This window comes from Haliotis cracherodii, unplaced genomic scaffold, assembly GCF_022045235.1.
Source record: "Haliotis cracherodii isolate W230 unplaced genomic scaffold, xgHalCrac1.p SCAF_4, whole genome shotgun sequence".
NCBI classification, from domain to species: domain Eukaryota; kingdom Metazoa; phylum Mollusca; class Gastropoda; order Lepetellida; family Haliotidae; genus Haliotis; species Haliotis cracherodii.
In genome coordinates this window covers 59,862,235-59,882,148 of record NW_027266297.1, presented here as the reverse complement: position 1 = coordinate 59,882,148, position 19,914 = coordinate 59,862,235, and the positions used below count along the sequence as shown (strand labels likewise).

Genomic DNA, 19,914 nt, shown 5'->3' with positions numbered 1-19,914 from the left:
TTTCTTGTCTCGGCTGTGACGGTTTACCGGTGATGGGCTTGGATGGCTCATTCGTTCACATTACAACCATCAGTCTGCCAGCACAATGTAATTCCGTACTCTATGACGTGGGCTACTTGGAGGTTCCACCTATACTAAACTGACACGCTGTAAAACTGAAATACCAAACAGTGTTCTCGCTCAAGGAAATGTGGCGAAAGAAGCGAACGTAAAATACAACCTGTGCCCCGTAGTATGGATAGTCATGTTATTTGACGGTACTGATTTAACTGAAAACAATACATCTCCGTTATTCAATACATTACAGCTTCGTTAATTCAAAATAATGTCAGACATATCCGTTATTCATTACATTGCAGCTAGGTTAATTCAAAATACTGTCAGACATATCCGTTATCTATTACATTACAGCTGCGTTAATTCGAAACAATACATGTGCATTACTCATTACATTACAGCTGCGTTAATTCAAAATAGTGTCAGACATTTCCGTTATCTATTACATTACAGCTGCGTTAATTCGAAACAATACATGTGCATTACTCATTACATTACAGCTGCGTTAATTCAAAATAGTGTCAGACATTTCCGTTATCTATTACATTACAGCTGCGTTAATTCAAAATAGTGTCAGACATTTCCGTTATCTATTACATTACAGCTGCGTTAATTCGAAACAATAGATCTCCGTTATTCATTACATAACAGATGCGTTATCTCAAAATAACGTCAGACATCTCCATTATTCATTACATTACAGCTGGGTTAATTCAAAATAATACAGCTCCGTTATTCATTACGTTACAGCTGGGTTAATTCAAAATAATGTTGGACATATCCGTTATTCATTACGTTACAGCTGGGTTAATTCAAAATAATACAGCTCCGTTATTCATTACGTTACAGCTGGGTTAATTCAAAATAATGTTGGACATCTCCGTTATTCATTACGTTACAGCTGGGTTAATTCAAAATAATACAGCTCCGTTATTCATTACATTACATCTGCGTTAATTCAAAATAATGTCAGACATCTGCGTTATTTATTACATTACATCTGCATAATTCAAAATAATGTAAGACATATCCGTTATTCATTAAGTTACAGCTGGGTTGTTCAAAATAATGTCAGACATCTCCGTTATTACAGGCTTCACGGGCCAAGATGTTTCTGTGTACATAACGGGCATCTCCACTCCAGCAGTGTAACTGCATCTGAAACCTACTTAACTGTATAAACGCTGCCTCCTATCCTGCATATATATTTGTGAACCATACTCTGTACATCACTTGCTTGATAACGGTGTTAGAACCTACACCGAAACGTCACTCCCAATTGCAATAAAGAAGTTGTTCATCCATATATCTTATCCTTACTAATCTCCTTTTTTTATTGCATTATGTTTATATTAACAAACTCAAAGTGAAAATCGTCGGTAACCGGAAACATTATTGAAGCAAACGTGTGTGTTATAAGTTTTGGGTTTAGCGGTATTCATGAATGGGTGTTTCTTATTACCCCCCCCACAATGTCAGCATGAATTCCGTTTTGATATTAAGCCAAACTACTTGTGGAAAATAAGGGCGCCCAATGCCTTTTTCAAAGTTGAAGACCGCAGTAATATCATTCATATAACAATCTTGAAATAAAATAAAATTCCTGATACTCATTAAAATTGTGTATTATTTAGTTCACACAATTCGGCAAGATTGTTATGTTTTTGCTTTGTTGTATTTTGAGGCTTTCAAAGATTGCTCGAACGGCGAACGGGCAGACTGGGGGTAGACCGCAACACAATGGGTATTGAATGTCTACAATGGCGGCCTTATATGGATCGTAAGAGCGAGCATCCGTTACCTGGTTTGACTTGTCCAGTACAGCTTTTTTCACAAACTCACTCACTCGCTCACTCACTTACTCACGGCGAAGCAGGATTTTACATCAAATCCACAAGTAATCCTGTCATCACCCAGGTTTAGCACACTAATTCTAGCATAGCTGTGATCAATAATGGAGCATGGCATCCTGTCACGCTAAAGCTTGGACAGCACTAGCACGTGCGTCATCTTCAGAATTAATAGCGAAACGACGCCTCCGTCACAAAGACGTTTGACCAGTTTAGCCATGATAACGTTACATTGCCCTCATCAACAAGTCACGTGCAGTCGTTGTCACAAAACCACAAACGGGTGAAATACGATTAAAATACAACAAATATGACCTTCGAGTTGATTATGAATATAATTAACCCGATTTGTGTCGCAAGAGCAGTGTTATAACATGTACATGACAATATTGTTCGACACCGGTTCCAAAGCTACGATTATCAGGGGTAATAAATTAGTGAAATATGGCAATATCAATTTAATAAATCAATTCATTATCAATATATATTTTTAACTATATAACTCAGATTATTTATTTGCTGTGTGTATCCTAATAATCTCATTTTGTTTTATTTTTATTTTTGTTTGTTTTTTAACGGCCTCTCAGAACAATTCCACTTATATGATATGGGGCTGTGGGGTGGCCTAGGGGTTAAAGCGTTCGCTCGTCACGGCGAAGACCCGGGTTCGATTCCCGAAATGGGTACAATGTGTGAAGCCCATTTCTTGTGTCCCCCACCGTGATATTGCTGGAATAATTTTAAAAGCGGCGTAAAACCATACTCACTCACTCAGTTAAATGATGGTCATCTTCGTGCCACGTCAGACGGTTTGGCAAAGCTATGTAGCGTACATAAATGTTGAATGATTATACAAATGCCATTCGTGCCATTGATGCAATAAGTATTAATTATACAAAGAGTATAGTTGTAAGAATGAATGTGTTGTCTTAGTGTCTTGCGGTTGTTTATCAAATCATCGACTTTGGATATGATCATATCTCACAACAAGACCCGTGAAGATCCGGGGTAGAATAGGTCTTCAGCAACCCATGCTTGCCATAAAAGGCGACTATGCTTGTCGTAAGAGGCGACTGATGGGATTGGGTGGTCAGGCTCGCTGACTTGGTGGATGCATGTCATCGTATCCCAATTGCGTAGATCGGTGCTCATGATGTCAATCACTGGATTGTCCAGTCCAGACTCGATTATTTACAGACCGCCGTCATATGGCTGGAATATAGCTGAGTGCGGCGTAAAACAACAAAACAACAACAATATCTCATAACCAAAAAAATGCTGTGCGGAAATTTCATATTGACATTTTCCATTTCCATTTTCGCGTGGAGTAATCTGATGAAGCGCTGGCCCCAATCACGTGCAAGTGATAACCTCTCAAGACACCAGATTTCATTTGCATTTCTAGCTTTATCATTAGACGAGAACGTGAGCAAAATCGACAGAACGTCAGTTGGCATTTGACCAGATTCCAACCCGCAACAAATCGAAGTGTGACAGGCATGTAATAAAACTGACCCCGGCCAAACGGCTTCACACAGAGCTGGTAAAAAGTAGACAAATACATCTCATCCTTTGAAATCATTCTAGGGGTCCATCGTGTTTATTAACCTTGGTGGCAAACTGTATCTTATTTCGTGTGACTTTTTTTGCCCGGCTACAACCAGGTCGCGAGCGATTTATTCTTCCGTGTGGATCCGAGCGCACTTGTTGACATTAGTGAGCTGGTGAATGAGTCATCGAGTCGATCGGAATGAGTGACACGGAATTACTGCTGTCATTCAGCGGACGTCGGCTCCGAATTGCTGAACCTATACTGTTACCATATTCACATTCCCCGGCTACTGTGCGTTACTTTTCAATCTCGGTGGACATATGTTACAGTTATATCCGATCTTAACGTTTTATCAATGTTTCTTTTTTCTCGACTTCTGTAATGGTTTGATTGATTGTGCTTTGTGGTGTAAGATACATAAAATGTATTGATTCTCGACTCAAATGATACGCGATGTTACTGAATGTGACATATGAAACAGTGGGTGAGTGAGTGAATTGGGTTAAAAGCCGCTTTTAACATTATTCCAGTTATATCACGGCGTGTCAGCTTAATGTTGGAGGAAAGCCCCAAGTGATGCAGGTCTCTGACGTTTACCACTTCGGTGAAACCCACGAGCACGGGTATGGTGCTGACAAACCTAGAAACATAATCGGGGCGAACCGGGATTCGAAACCACAATCATAGGTTTCTGGCGTGCCTAAGGGACGCAACATCGAATCGCGGCGCCTTACACGACTGGGCCACCCGTGCCTCCACATATGAAACAGATTTAAATGAATCCATAAAATTCTCATTAAAACACTTTCTTGATCGTGCCTTTAGAGAGTGGTTAAATGTAGCAAATTTTAAATTTATATTTGGGATTACATTTTCTTAGGAAGGTACAAATTCTAATACTTTGGGGGATACAGTCCCATCCGGGATTCGAACCCACAATAGCAGTGATTATGAGTCACCCAATCGTCAGCACACACAGTCAGCGATCACACTCACTCAGCCACGGAGTTTACTTTCCTACGTTGTTTTCTCCCAGGTATAACATTTGCTACATTTGACCACTTTCTAAAAGACATTGTGTATTCATATATTTCGCCCATGGGAGCCGTGCCAATTTACACTAATCACAGGGGTATACTAAGCACGTGAATCAGACTGCCAGTTTTCGGACTTCCATTCTGGTGGAAGCCTTGGTGGCTGAGTGGGCTAGATCGCTGACTCACTGACGATAAGGTGCCTTACTCTGAGACTGTGGGTGCGAATCCCGGATGGGACTCAACCAAAATAAATACTAGAATTTGTACTTTACTAAGAAAATGTAATCCAAAATATATCATTTGTTACAAAACACTTTCTTGCTTGGCATTTAGATTGATTAGAACATGATAACTGTACTTACGCATTATCAAAAGAAATCTGCCTTTTTTTTTACCTAAGTGTGTATATATTATGATCGAATGTTATACAACTTCTCGACAGCATCATGCTGGTTCAAATTTGATATTTTTTGCCGATATGCTTTTCTGCTCACCTCATACTTATTGGTGCTTAAATCAAACATTGAAAATCCGCATGTTTCTTTTTAGCAATTTGAAAATATTTTTGAAAAGTGCAAAACATAAAATTTAAGGTCGGAATGAAGATCGACTTGATGGATCAGAATCGAAAATAACAAAAATCCCACGTGCATCGCATACGAATGTTTAGACAAAAAATGTCATGAATATTTATCACTGCACAACATCCAGTGTTATTTTTCTACGAGCGTTGATTCATATCTGTAATTCTAATTTACGATTTGCTTTCTTTTCCATTGAGGATAAGATGAAGAATAACATTATGCAAATGGTACATTTTTTAGATCTTGTTTGTCAATTTCAAACCTATTTATACATGTAATCAAGCGAACACATTTTAATCAAGAAAAATGAGGTCAGGATATGTCATCAATGACACAACAAAACATTATGAAATGCGTATATTACAGAGTGCTGTGAATCGCCCCCAGAGCTGAGGAGGTATACACTATTTGCAGCCACTGGTTGAGGAGCGTTCATTACACTGATTAACCTCAGTCGTTCAGTGATAAACCTCAGTCGTTCAGTGATAAACCTCAGTCGTTTAATGATAAACCTCAGTCGTTCAATGATAAACCTCAGTCGTTCAATGATAAACCTCGGTTGTTGCATGATAAACCTCAGTCGTTCAGTGATAAACCTCAGTCGTTCAATGATAAACCTCGGTTGTTGCATGATAAACCTCAGTCGTTCAGTGATAAACTTCGGTTGTTGCATGATAAACCTCAGTCGTTCAATGATAAACCTCGGTTGTTGCATGATAAACCTCAGTCGTTCAGTGATAAACCTCAGTCGTTCAGTGATAAACCTCGGTTGTTGCATGATAAACCTCAGTCGTTCAATAATAAACCTCGGTTGTTGCATGATAAACCTCAGTCGTTCAATGATAAACCTCGGTTTTTGCATGATAAACCTCAGTCGTTCAGTGATAAACCTCGGTTGTTGCATATAAACCTCAGTCGTTCAATGATAAACCTCGGTTGTTACATGATAAACCTCATTCGTTCAGTGATAAACCTCAGTCGTACCATGATAAACCTCTCTTGTTTAATGCACTGATAAACCTCAGTCATTCTATAATAAACCTCGGTTGTTGCACACGTCCACTTCACCATAGACTTGCACAAGTCTCTAAGGCAATAATAGTTCGTTTAAATCATAAGTTCTAGATTATGTTAATAATAAGTACAAGTTGTCCCTCTTAGGGGCCGGAGTCCTTATGTTCTGTCCATGCACATATCTAGACTTGCTATTAGGAGGATATAAGTACTACACATCCATGGACTTTTCTTTCAGTACAGCCATGGCGCAAGGCTAACTTCACCATGGTAACTGCAGTTAGATGGAAGATGAGTTAGCGTAGTTCTATATACTTCAGATGGAATATAAACAAATTCTGGAGCTAACATTTAGTCCAAGAAATAAAGTTATCTTATTTAAAAATATATGTCTACAAGATAAGAAATAAATTACAAATATATTCCAGAACAATCCTTTATTTCAGTACAAGGAAGCAGATCATAAAAATCCTATAGCATACCGCTCTAAAGCGTCAGAGGTTTAATGTACAAAAGGGTGGAATAGACCAACATCTTGTCTCTGAAATTATCATAACTTACAGAAATATACAGTTGTTAAATTATCTTAATAAAAATATAAAAGAGCCCAGAGATACTGCAGTAATCTAGACTTGCCAAACATTATAGACTTGCATGGGCTGTATTCGATATATTTGTTTCAGGGGCTGTATGGCTAAGGATGGGACACACACCTGTCGTGTTGCCTGTCTGAGAAACACCTGTCGCCGCCTGTATATCACCTGACTTGTGATAACATACATCACTCGCATCTTTAATTAATGTGGTTATTTCCGAAACAATGCCATGTATACAGTTCATTTTAAGCGAGGAATATAGTGGGAATATATATATATATAATATAATTATCGGCATCAAGCTAGTGAAATAAACAAATTCTTCTCAAATCCTGAGATTTACATTAAGCACCAAGATCAGATATGGGTTGCATACAGACGTGAGATAGTCCTTGTATGACTTGGAGGAAGATGAATATTTTCATTCGTGTGTATGAACGTGTGTGTGCGTGCGTATGTGTGCGTGTGTGTGTGTGAGTGTTGCATTTCCAGAACGACCACATTGTTGAAAATAAAACTTAAATAGCGGTATTTTCTATTTGTGTAATGGGGTCAAATGGCCGTAGCTTGACATTTTCATCCCAATTGAAATTAGACAAAATATGTGTAAATCAAAGGTTATCCTGTATCAAGTAATTACATTTGACATTCCAGCAAGGGAGGATTCGCTTGGCGGCCGCTCCGTTACAAGGATGTCCCATATACATGTTACAGTCAATGTGTAAAATCAGTCATTTTGTATAATGACTGATTCTCTCAGAAATTTCAGTCATTTTACACTCTCAACAAGACTGTATGACAAGAGGGATGACTTCAACTTTACAGAAGTCAACTTTCCCTTCATGTCGAGCAATATTCCAGCAGCTCCAGCCTTTGGTGGACAACTGACATGCCTTTGCATGTGTTTGTGACGGGTGCAACCAGTGGGGCAGGATACGCTCACCTTTTCCCGAACACTTGGTATCATTGGTATTTGATAGGGATTCATGTGATTTGATGCACTTCGCGAAGAAAGACTCGTTTTATCACAATATAGATCTTGATTATCGATCAGATCGACTTGACAGGGCGCCGCCATTTTGTTTGAAGCAAATGCAGGTGATACGAGAGGTGGAATCTGATTGGTCCATAGAAGAGGCATAGAAGGGGCATAAATCGTAATAGCCACAGGTGGCGCTACGATCGAGCCAAGGAATTCCAACCTGCTTCGGCAAGGGTGGAAATTGGACTTTTATAGTCAGTTAACATGCAATAATAATACAAATAGCCTGTGAATATATTTGCGACTTATGTTATCGATAACATTGAATACGTCCAAATGAGAAATCACCCGTTAAGTGTGATAAAATAGGATAATGCACGTGCAGCTATGTTGCAGATTTGTATCATAGGAACAAGCATTAAAATATAGTACAACATTAAAATATTGATATCATGTGAGGACTTGTGTAAAATGTGTTTGTTGTTTAACGCTGCACTTAGCAATATTCCAGCTATATGACGGCGGTTTGTAAATAATCGAGTCGGGACCAGACAACCCAGTGATTAATATCATGAGCATCAATCCACGCAGTTGGGATTGATGACATGCATCAACCAAGTCAGCGAGCCTGACCACCCGATCCCGTTAGTCGCCTTGTACGACAAGCATAGTCACCTTTTACGGCAAGCATGGGTTCCTGAAGACCTATTCTATCCCGAAATCTTCACGGGTCTCTTGTTGCCTATAGATATATGGCTAGAAGAGACTCTAGAGTGATTATATTAAACATGCGTATCGCTTTGAATTGTTCCCAAATGATCAAAACCAAACTTGTATTTCCATGTGATACCTGACCTGTCAGCGAAACCTGACTATTTGACCCACTGATCAACACAACGATTCGTGACCAACTCGTCCCATTCCGTGACAAGCCGAATGTAGACCACGGAAACATGCGAGCGGTGACGAATGGAGTTGGTCACGAATGATTTTGGAAGAGGGTGATTGTTGTCGATATAACGATCGCTTCCGGTGGGTCCGATTTCGCACGCGATCTAAAGTACAGGATTAAATGACCATCTTCACCTCCATGTGGTGTGTGTTGGTGTACTTTATGGTATATACACGACCAGCTTTGTTCCGTGCAATAAACATTCAACCTTTGTTTCACCCCTAACTAATGCTGCGACGTACACGCATAGATTAAAGGCAGGGCCTTGGTGAATAAACACGTAGGCCACGAGGTGTGTGTATTTACACTGTGCACATAAGTTATATACACACGAATACATGTATTTGTGTATAGTATACACACGAATATTTGTATATAGTATACACACGAATATTTGTATACAGTATAGTACACACACGAATATTCGTGTATATAGTATACACACGAATATTTGTATATAGAATCTAATACACACACGAATATTCGTATATATAGGGAATTGGTACACTAATTAACGCTTAATTGTTAAGTGTACACATTTAACATCTATATCCATCAACAATCAGGCAGCATTTCACTTTATGGCATAATTTCACTTCGTTGAGTTCCACTGCTGTTCTCGCACACACACACACACACGCGCGCACGCGCGCACACATACGAACATACACCCACGCACACAATACACACGAATGAGAATATTCATTTTCCTTCAAGTAATGCAAGGTGTAAAGGGACATTCTCACGTCTGTATGCAACGCGCAACCCTTAAGATCCGGGGTAGAATAGTCGGGTTAACAATGACCGAAAAAATATCCTGGCTCCAAAACAGTCCCAGGGGTCTCCCGTCATAATATTAATGTCGGGTCCCTTAATGAGTAAGTCTTCATAATTAAACCCCCCAAAAATGCATTGGTTCACTTGCCTTTGTGCCATACCTCAGACAGAAAGAATAAATAAGACTGGTGAATAGTTTTAATGGTTAAAGCGGCAAAACTGCCATAACCTCCACATTTTCATATTTCTGATATGTGCATAGATCCATGTGTGTATTTTTGTTCCCTATATACACTCAGCAATATTTAAACGTGACGGCGGGATATGTCATAATGTGCATAAATTAAAAATAGCAACGTGTTTTTTTGCATTATTTTAGATGCGTTAGTAACGTAAAACAAAAGAAAAACTATATTTTATGTAATGCTACAAAAATGACATTATATTCAGACGTAGAGAGTCAATGAATGACACACAGCGCGCATCCGTGAGATCGCGAAAGATGGGCACTCCCGGCTACTTAGTTCACGATTCATCCGATAGGGGGCGACATGAGGACAGCATAGGAAAATGGCCGAAGCACCATGGCGCACACTTTGATACTGGTAGTGATTTTCCTGTCATTATGTGTGGATTTTACCTATTCTGGAAGAGGTAAGTCTTATAGTCGACGGATGAATTATTCGTTTGTCAATGCAAATATTTGTTTCCCCCGAGTTGCTGCCACGAGCTGAGAAAAGAAGCATTTGGCTTCTAGTTGACACCTTGTTTATAAATCTGTTTGTCGGAAGTTCGCGACATGGGGAGTTTGTGTCATTGTCGTCTAAAGTTGTATCTGATTTAGATTCTAGTCCAGGGGCACAGGGTAATATATCTATATGCTGCTTACTGAATATGCCGTATTTTGCACATGGAATGCGAGGGATATATTACAAAAAAGCCGGTAGGAAAGGGGCAATAGATCAGTGATAGGTAAGATATTCTTAGCCTCAGGTGCTCAATGTATGCGAGTTATATTTTCAAACTTCCAAGGCACAAAACCAACTCAGCTGTGAACATGCTGTTTTCTGTTTGTTCGCTTTTCGCCAGAACATGTGATTTGATTACGTTCTTGCCGTTAATAGATAAAGGATTGCTGGACAGGAAACCTATAGTTATATTTATTGATGCTTAAATTATTGAGTAAATCGCCATGATCTACTGTTACTGTCACTGTCACTATGCAGTTTAGAATTCTGCATCATATTTTGAAGTCACCAGCCTTCATTCATGTGTTTTGACAATCTGATTATAATGTTGCATACTGTTTGACAACTGTTTTTACTCTTTTTTTGCTAAAAAAATTTTGCTACAAAATATTATGTCATTGTATTCAGGCTTATACAGACTATAGTTGTAGAGAATATCTTTTATAGCATGTTGAGCTCGAATGATTGCATAACATTCAATCTTAGTATTTTGCATATTTAATGCAAATATTGCTACCAATTACCCCAAAATGATCAATTTGCATAGTTCCAAATTTCTTGTGTTACTTTTGTACTAAACAGTCACTAGTCCGATACCTGAGTCTAGTAACATTATTTTGGTTTAGTAAGCTCAGTTCCATATAATACCATAAAAGGTACTGCAAATTATGCTAAGAGCCAAGTTCGTGCAAGAAGACTCAAAAGTTTTTGTGCAGGCTTCATTAATCACAGGTAATAAAAAGTGAAAGGATTATCAAATTTCCACTATTTCCAGTTTTGTTATTTCAAGCTGTGAGTTCTGCAGTGGCATTACTTCCATCATGATGGCTCTTATTGTAGCCAGCATTTAGCATGTTCCAAATCAGGAAATATAATAAAGTATAAATTTTCAAACTCTTTTTAAGTCTTTATACACTACAAAAAACCTAAAGGTTTACCTGGAGTAGTATAGAAAAAAGGTTTATCTGGGTCGTAACCTTCTCCAGGAAACCCAATGTATTTTTTGTATGTCTTGACGCTATATCTTGGTCAATCAAATCATACTTTAACCCTTTATCAATCTTTGCTAGATACTGTGATGTATATAATGTAGAACATGACTCTCAATGTTATCATGGTTATTGTAGCCCTAGGAGAAGTAAAATGAGGACTGACACATGACTGGGAAGAAATGAAATTGGAATACCAACGTAGCTGAACCATGATATATGGACACTGTAAAATTTGATTGTGCTGTCAGAATTATCATTTTTATCTGTTGTTATCCGTCATTATTACCATTATCAAGTTTATGAGTCTGTGAATGAGCTGACATAACCATGATAAGCAGTGATAAGTGAGTCATACACTTAGCTTGCTTCACATACCCATTTACAGATATGTCTTTGAACTGATGTGAAAAGCTCTGTGAACACCCTTATCCTTTAGCTTGTGTGATTAGATGTAGAAATGGCATAGAAAAAGATGTTGTATCATATTGCTGCCTTCATATCCTGTGTATCCGTCCCTTGGGATGTTGCCTTGTCAGACACAAATTAGACAGGAAGGTTTCCCAGAATGTAGACATCTGGCTGCAGGATAGGTCTGGAATGGCTAATAGATCACTCAAACAGATGCTTGTGTTACTTCAGATTTAATGGACAGCAGTTTATGATATAATTATCGGGGTATTTTGTTCCTATGTTGGTGTCATTGACACAAGTTAATGTTATTACTCACAGTAGTATAGAATGTTAGTTTACATCTGAGTAGTTGTCTTGTCCATATGCCTCCATTTAGTGGCACAAAAACAGGGTGCAGCCATTTCCGGCATTGAGATCATTTACTGTCTGTACATATCTATTTGTGTGAATTCTATGCTAAAGCACGTTAAAGGGGTGGTGCTGCTTGACTCGGGCCAATATGAAGTCTTGCCATGTTTTGAAACCCACTTGGTTGTAGGTGAGGTGAGGTGAAATTGGGTTTAACATCTCGTCCAAGATTATTGCACTTATATAGCGACGTGCATGCAAGTTTGTGTGTGTGGCTGCTTGTACTTGTCCGGACTGATGCCGATTTATAGTGCTAGCTTACTGATATACCATGTCGCAGTTTAACATGAATACCCCACTCAGACACAGTATACTGACTCCGAGCAGACCAGTCCTTGTTTTAGCCCCTTAATGCCGAGGGCCAGACGGTAACAACAAGTACCATCTTTTAACGTCTTTTGGTATGACACGGCCGGGGATCGAACCCTGGACCTTCCGCTCTCCAGGCGGACGCTCTACCACTAGACCACGGAGCACTGGGTTGTATGAAAATCAGCATGATCAGTTAATTACGCAGAGACAATGTTGTTCTTAGTTTGAAACAAGTGACTAATTTCGTTTTGCCCTTGTCTACAAGTTGGGCACCCAACTGCAGTATAATGTCCCTTCAAGTCATCAAAATCCTGGAAGGTCATTGTGTGAAAATCAGAACTTCAAAATGCATGTAAGGGGAAAAAAATAGGTTTTTGGAGCCCATAGACCAGTAGCTTGGCCTATAAGATACTATAGCAAATATATAACAATAAAGCCTCAAGACCGTAATTTCTTAAAATGTCTTGAAACTTATAAATATCTGCAATAACTTTACATGTTTAATCAAACAGATAAAGCTTCTGTTGACACTCAACCTGAGACTATCTATTGCCGTGAGCGCTGGGGTAGCCCAGTGGTTAAAGTGTTCAGTTGTCATACCGAAGACCCGGGTTCGATCCCCCACTTGGTAACAATGTGTGAGGGGCGGTCGGGTAGCCTTGTGGTTAAAGCGTTCGCTCATCACGCCGAAGCCCCGGGTTTGATTCCCGACATGGGTACAATGTGTGAAGACCATTTCTGGTGTCCCCTGTCGTGATATTGCTGGAATAGTGCTAAAAGCGGCGTAAAACCATACTCACCCACTCACTCACCACAATGTGTGGAGCCCATTTCCAGTGTCTGTCGCCGTGGTATTGATGGAATATTGCTGAGAGCAGCGTTAAAACGGTCTCACTCACTATCTAGTTCCCAGGACTCTTTCAAGAGCTAGCTAAAGACCTTTCTGTTCAGAAAATAGGTAGCTGTAATTCATGGTAATAGTTCTGTCCATAATCTAAATGCAGTAGCTTTGTTGGTACATGTGTATATCTCTGTGTCTACTACAGCATAGTGTATGTGATTTATTTAGCATGGTACAAACACACTGATTATTATTATGTTTATTATTATTGTGACTCCACGATCCCTTTATATGGCGATTGCAAAATTGTTTTAGGATTGCTGATGGACATCCCACTGTTTCAAATTTCCTTTCTCAGATTGAGAGCTCATGAGTCAGAGCCCATTTAGGAGACATCTATCCGCTGTTTCCATTTTTGGCATGTCAATTTTTACAGTTAATTAAGTATTAATTGTCATTCATTCTATGACAAAGAGCTCATGCTGTTCCGGTTGAACGCTTCCTCCTCTCCTGGAGGTGTCTGTCAACTGATGCAAATCTCCATGGTCTTGTCGTTAGGCAACTGCATCATTTGAGCTATCAAATGACCAGCTGTGGTAAATAAATACCTTATATTTCTTGCATGGGTGGACAAACACAGAAACTATTATTTGTATTGTAAAGATTAAAAGAAACAGTAAGGAAGAAACTTTTGATCAATTGATGTTTCGTTCCATAAATGGATATTTTGTCCACATGGTACATGCAGGATGACTCATAGGAAGAGACATTGTCTGAGATCAATGATTACAGCAAGCAAGTACTGAGACTAACAGCGGATCATCCGGCAGGCTGTTAAAAACTAGGGTGTCAGTGATTCACAGGCCTGTCCTTTGTCCTATGACACCCCCTAGAGGCAGATGTTACTCTGTGAGAAAAGGAAATATATTACCATAGCTGGGTAGGGCCCATGGCTTTTGAAGGTGACTTGGAACACTAAATTTTCTAAAAATGGAGGGGTCTGTGCCAAAACCTTTTGAGTCAACCAGCTTGAACCTGTCTTTTGACATAATTTATTTTAATTATGTGTGGTATAATCAGTATGTAGAATCAGAACCGCTCTTTTTAATGTCCTTCACCTTGAGACTAAAGGATATGTATTTGCAGAAATGGCTAGAATTAATGTTCAAATCAAATAAATGTTTATATTATAGAATCATGAAAAGTAATATTGAAATTGAGGCATACCTCTGTAAACTTGAGTTTAAGAAAATTAGAATTGCACTAGCACGATTTAGATGTTCCTCTCACAACCTGTATATAGAGACTGGTAGATATAATCACACTGATAGAAGAGACAGAATATGCACATTGTGTAACACAAATTCAATTGAAGATGAGTTTCACTTTCTCCTGGTATGTCAAGCTTACAAACATTAACGTGATAAATATTTGCCATCTTTCTACTCTGTACACCCGAATGTCCATAAGTTTGTAGATCTTTTAACTTCATCTAATGATACTATGTAATGTAACCTGTCAACATATGTTTATCACGCTATGTCACATAGAAACAGAATTGTCAGTTAACAACCACGTCGCCTACATGTAAATACTCATTGTACTATAGGCCTGTGGACTTTTAAGTACTGAATAAACTGATTGACTGACATAATTTTCAGTAGATGTTACTTGTTAGTGTTAATGTTTGACTTATTTTAGCAAAGTGAGTGAGTTAACATTTAATGTTGTATCAGCATTATTTCGACCTTATAGCAACTATTTTAGCCAAGATTAATTTTAATTCGAAAGACAAGTTTACTAATCTGGCGCAGACTAATGGCTAAAGTTACAGGCTGGTATGCAGTGTTTTCAGGGTAGACATTATTTGGAAAGCATCTTATGAGGTTGACCTTTCATCATGTTGATAAAATATTGATTTTATTTGTATTTATTTGTGAGATATTCATCAGTGTACACTTGTTAATTGCCAATTAATTTGTCACTCACAGTCAGTGTTAAAAAAAACAGGATAAAGAGAGGTATGGTAATTTGGTATTTAAATCTATAGTTAAATCTACATTTTTAACTTTGAGTTATAACTGGGGTCCCCTGACTCTCTGAAATTCAAGATTAGCGTGTGTTGATATAAGTTTGCTAAAATAAGGATAACATAGTACATTGATAATCAGCAGCATTAGAAATTGGCACTAGTCCTGTAGTCCTTGCCAAACTGCCCAATGGTTAAGGTTTCATAAGGACCAGTAGAAACTTGCCAATTTGAGGGGGGCCATGATTCGCTATGTAGAGTTGCGTCCCTTGGGCACGCCAGAACCCTATGATTGTGGGTTCGCCCCGATTATGTTTCTAGGTTTGTCAGCACCAAAACCGTAAGCTGACACACTGTGATATAACTGGAATAATGTTAAAAACGGCGTTAAACCCATCTCATCCACTCATTTTGAAGGGTTTTACTATATGTTATCAGAAAAGGACTAGTGGACAAAAACTGTTAGTTTCTACCGCTGATCAGATATATATCATGATATATAAACAAGTTTCATTAGAGTTAAATTTGAAGCTTTTGTGTTTGGCCCCTTACCGAATACCACTGACTGCAATGTGAATTATGACCATGCCTCATTTGTGCAAAATGGCGATACTGAAATTGAGATGCCACCTAACCTACTAGTAACTGTCATGCGGTCCCGCCCATTTTATCAGATCATTTCTTGTTGTTTCAATATGTATTGCTAATATTGCAATATAGTCATGATACTCACTGTGTATCAAATCTTTGATAGGCATTTAGAAGTTGGAAGAACATGAAGACAAACTCTTTCATCGTGTTCACTGTGGTATTTATTGCAATATGTCCAACACATCTTCTGCAATTTGTATTTTTGGATCTCTGGCACTAGAAGTAAGAAAGTTTGGTATGTTTGTTAAGAAGATTTATGACTGATAGTGAATTAATGATCTTAAAATGATTTAGAAGTCTTTGAAGAAAAGCAGCCCCTCCTCTCTCTCTCTCTCCAATGATAAATTTGATTTTCGAATTTTGGTCCTGCTGTGTAAACTCAATGGTTGGTTGTGTTTGATTCTGGCAATGATCGGACAGCACCTTCCTTGGTGGATGATAGATTATGAATACTTTTTTATTTTGAAGTTTATTCACTCTTATACCATGTATACATGTTAAATGAGCTTGAATAGTATTATCCTGAAAGTATGGTTCTTAGTCTTCTTATGGTATTCATGGTCATTATTGAGTTCTAGAGAGCGGGGTATAAATCCTGCTTAATGTTTAATGACACCACTGTGATCATTCACAGTGAAATATGATTTGGGTTTGATGTATGTTCTGCCATGACTGTTTAACTGATTGTGGAATTTGATCAAATAAGACATCAGCATGCTCAGCTGTCTGTAAATCAGAAAAATTACAGCGCCTCAGAATAAAGATTTGATTACTCTATTTTGTCAATGTCTGAGTATTAGAGCTACCATGATTACTAAGACATTATCAAATTATTGATGAGGTACGGATTGACAGGAAAATGACTGTTTTGCACTACTCAAAATTGTCCACTACCTGAATATTGATATGTAGATATATATGGGCAAATGATCCAAATAAGAAAGTTCCACTAACTTGGAGAACCCCTTGAACATGGGGAACATTTTCCAGGTCATGTGGCAATAGATTCTACTTTCGTATGTTCCACTAATGACTGTTTGCTCTGAAGTAGAATTATAATTACTTATTCATTGTCCAATTACTGATGAGGTAGGGTTTGAGCAGTGGGAAGAGCATCATGGGAACAGAGGAGTACTTTTTATGTTTTATAAATGATTAACTCGTCGAAAGTAAATTCCACAAATGGATCCAACAACTGGATCCAAAACTAAGCATGGAAATCATGGGGGCATTGTTATCACGGTTGTAACGTTAGTGTTAAAAGGACTAACAGGAGTGGGTGGTCAGACTTGGTTGACACATGACATTGGTCCCAAATGTGGATCAAGCCCATAATATCAATCACTGGATTGTCTGGTCCAGTCTCAACTATTTACAGACCGCCGTCATATGGCTGGAATATTGCTGAGTGCTTTGTTAAACAACAAACAAACAAACATTTCCAAAAAAATGTTACTTCCAACATATGTTCATGTTATGATGGTCGCATTTCTAACACCAGCTTAACTACGTGTTAACACAAACCAGTCATGTCTGACTTTGTTGTGTTAAGGGTATTCTCACAGCCCCTATCTCCTCCCAAGGATGAGGAAACATAACTATCACAACCCAGTGGTGGCAACTTAATAGCATTTTCTGTGTGTCCCTGAAGGGCGGCAGTTAACATGAGGATGTGAACACCCCTGTGGTAAGAGTGTATCACTTCCACCAGAATATGGCTGCATTAAGTGGCTGTGTGACTGCCTCTGTGGTCTATCTAAGTAAACAGCTGTCTGTCAGGGTTGTTTTTATAGGCCGTATCCATAACATAGAACATGCTTATCTGGGCGTTTTGTCATTAGCTTATCGTGTTGATGTACATGATGTAGGTGGTGCACATTTATAGACAATGATGAAAGGAATTCGCAAAAATATTGTCTTTGTATTATTAAACATTGAATGTTAGGGAGTTGACTATCACAAACATTTGTGTACTGCAAATATGCATTTGTAAATGTTGTTTTTTGCAATGAATGGAAATATCTGTCTGTGGTAAATGCAATGATTTTGCAAAACAAAAATGGCATGAGGTCATTTTCATGATTTTATGAAGTTGTGATAGGACATTCTTCATATATCACATTTATCGAACATGTGAGATAGTTCTATGGATATACTGGGATCGGGTGGTCAGGCTCGCGGACTTGGTTGATACATGTCATCTATCCCAAGTGAGTGGATCGATGCTCATGATATTAATCACTGGATTGTCTGGTCCAGACTCGATTATTTACAGATCGCTGTCATATAGCTGTAATACTGCTGAGTGCGGCGTTAAACAACAAACAAACCAAATCTATGGATATACAACAACTTAATTACGATGAATGCGATGTTTTGGTGCAGTGCAGATCACTTGCTTGATAATGGTGTTGGTATCTACACCAAAATGTCATATTCATTGTAATAAAGTTGTATTTCTGTAGAATTATTTCCTTCTTCGACCAACTTCTAAATGCATCATGTATATCACCAATGTATATCACCAGTGTATATCACCAGTGTATATCACCAATGTATATCACGGAAGACATCCAGGTATTGTCCCACAAAAGGAGGCATGATGAGGTGATCGGAAACCCTGTAAATATAGTATGTACATCAAGAGTATTAATATTTTGCCTGGTTAGCATCAGTGCTTCATCATGTTCATATTGCCAAGGGAAATACCAATTAATAATATGGATCACCTGACGCTAGGTTTCTGATCCTTCAGCCATCATCCTCACTGGTGATGACTCACTTGACCAAGTTCTCACATCGGACTGAAACTCATATTTTTATTATCATGATTATTGCAGTTAAAGAGTAAACTATGCATACTTTTTCACCAGAGCAAAAATTTTGGTAATCAAATAAGATTTGAATCGTGTATGCATGGCATTGACGACGGTGGGGTTTGTCACTTTTTAGGCAGGGTGGTCAGGTAGCCTAGTGGTTAAAGCGTTAGCCCATCAAGCCGAAAACCCAGGTTCGATTCCCGACATGGGTACAATGTGTGAAGCATATTTCTGGTGTTCCCGTTGTTATATTGCTGGAATATTACTAAAAGCAGCACAAAACCATACTCATTTGCGTTTTTGGCGAAAGATTTAGTTATGGGCCATGTGGACGTGGTCATGTTGGTTGTGTCTTCAGTATTATGATGGGGACAGCTAGTCTGAACCAGTCTCCATGTTGTACATGTTGCTTGTGACTAATGCATGTTTAAAACGTCTAATTTCAAGCAACACAAACTGACATGTAGCTGAGCAGAATACGAAATTATAGAGAACTTGGTTCTTTGAATCTAAGGACCGCCTAAACCTGTTATGACAAGGATCCTTTAAACACTGGTAAATATGTGTATGAGAAAGGATTCATTGATAGATCTTCCGAGGAATCTTGCAGAGGATGTTGAACTGGATCTCTCTGATATTAGTCATCTTAGAAGCTGTCCTGGTATCCAGTACCTTCCGTATCTCAAACCCTACCCACTCAGTAACACTATCTGTGTTCATTTCCTGGAGAGCCCAGCACTGATAACACTGCCACATTCACAGGGCACTGTAAACACACAATAGACAAAGCGTGCATTCTTGTGATTCCTGCATTTCAAGGAGCTGTATCAGGCAAATAGCTAATCGATTGATAACAGAGGCTCCTATCAGTATCATAGCAGAGGAGGACAATTAAGGAAATATGTTTGGTCATTGAGCATGTTGAGCTGACCTGTCAATCTCCAAGACGCTGTTTTGGCATCTGACACATTTATATGTTAATATGTCTTTTGATGATGGCCAATTTTTATCACAGGTAATCGTGATGGGTAGTTTGAATGCTAAACCGTTTGATGTTCTGTTCCTGGATGAATTCAATCTCA

The 19,914-nt window shown here is 38.6% G+C and overlaps 1 protein-coding gene across 2 annotated transcripts in view; it reads left to right on the top strand.

The window, feature by feature from the left end:
* Positions 1–9,972: 9,972 nt before the first annotated feature.
* The window catches only part of LOC139480348 (receptor-type tyrosine-protein phosphatase epsilon-like), a 78,466-nt gene continuing 68,524 nt past the window's right edge, over positions 9,973–19,914 (top strand). For both annotated transcript variants that reach the window (XM_071263411.1, XM_071263412.1), the window contains exon 1: positions 9,973–10,055. In XM_071263411.1, coding sequence (XP_071119512.1) covers positions 9,986–10,055 — 70 coding nt within the window. In that variant the 5' untranslated portion in view covers positions 9,973–9,985. The remainder of the gene's footprint in view (positions 10,056–19,914) is intronic.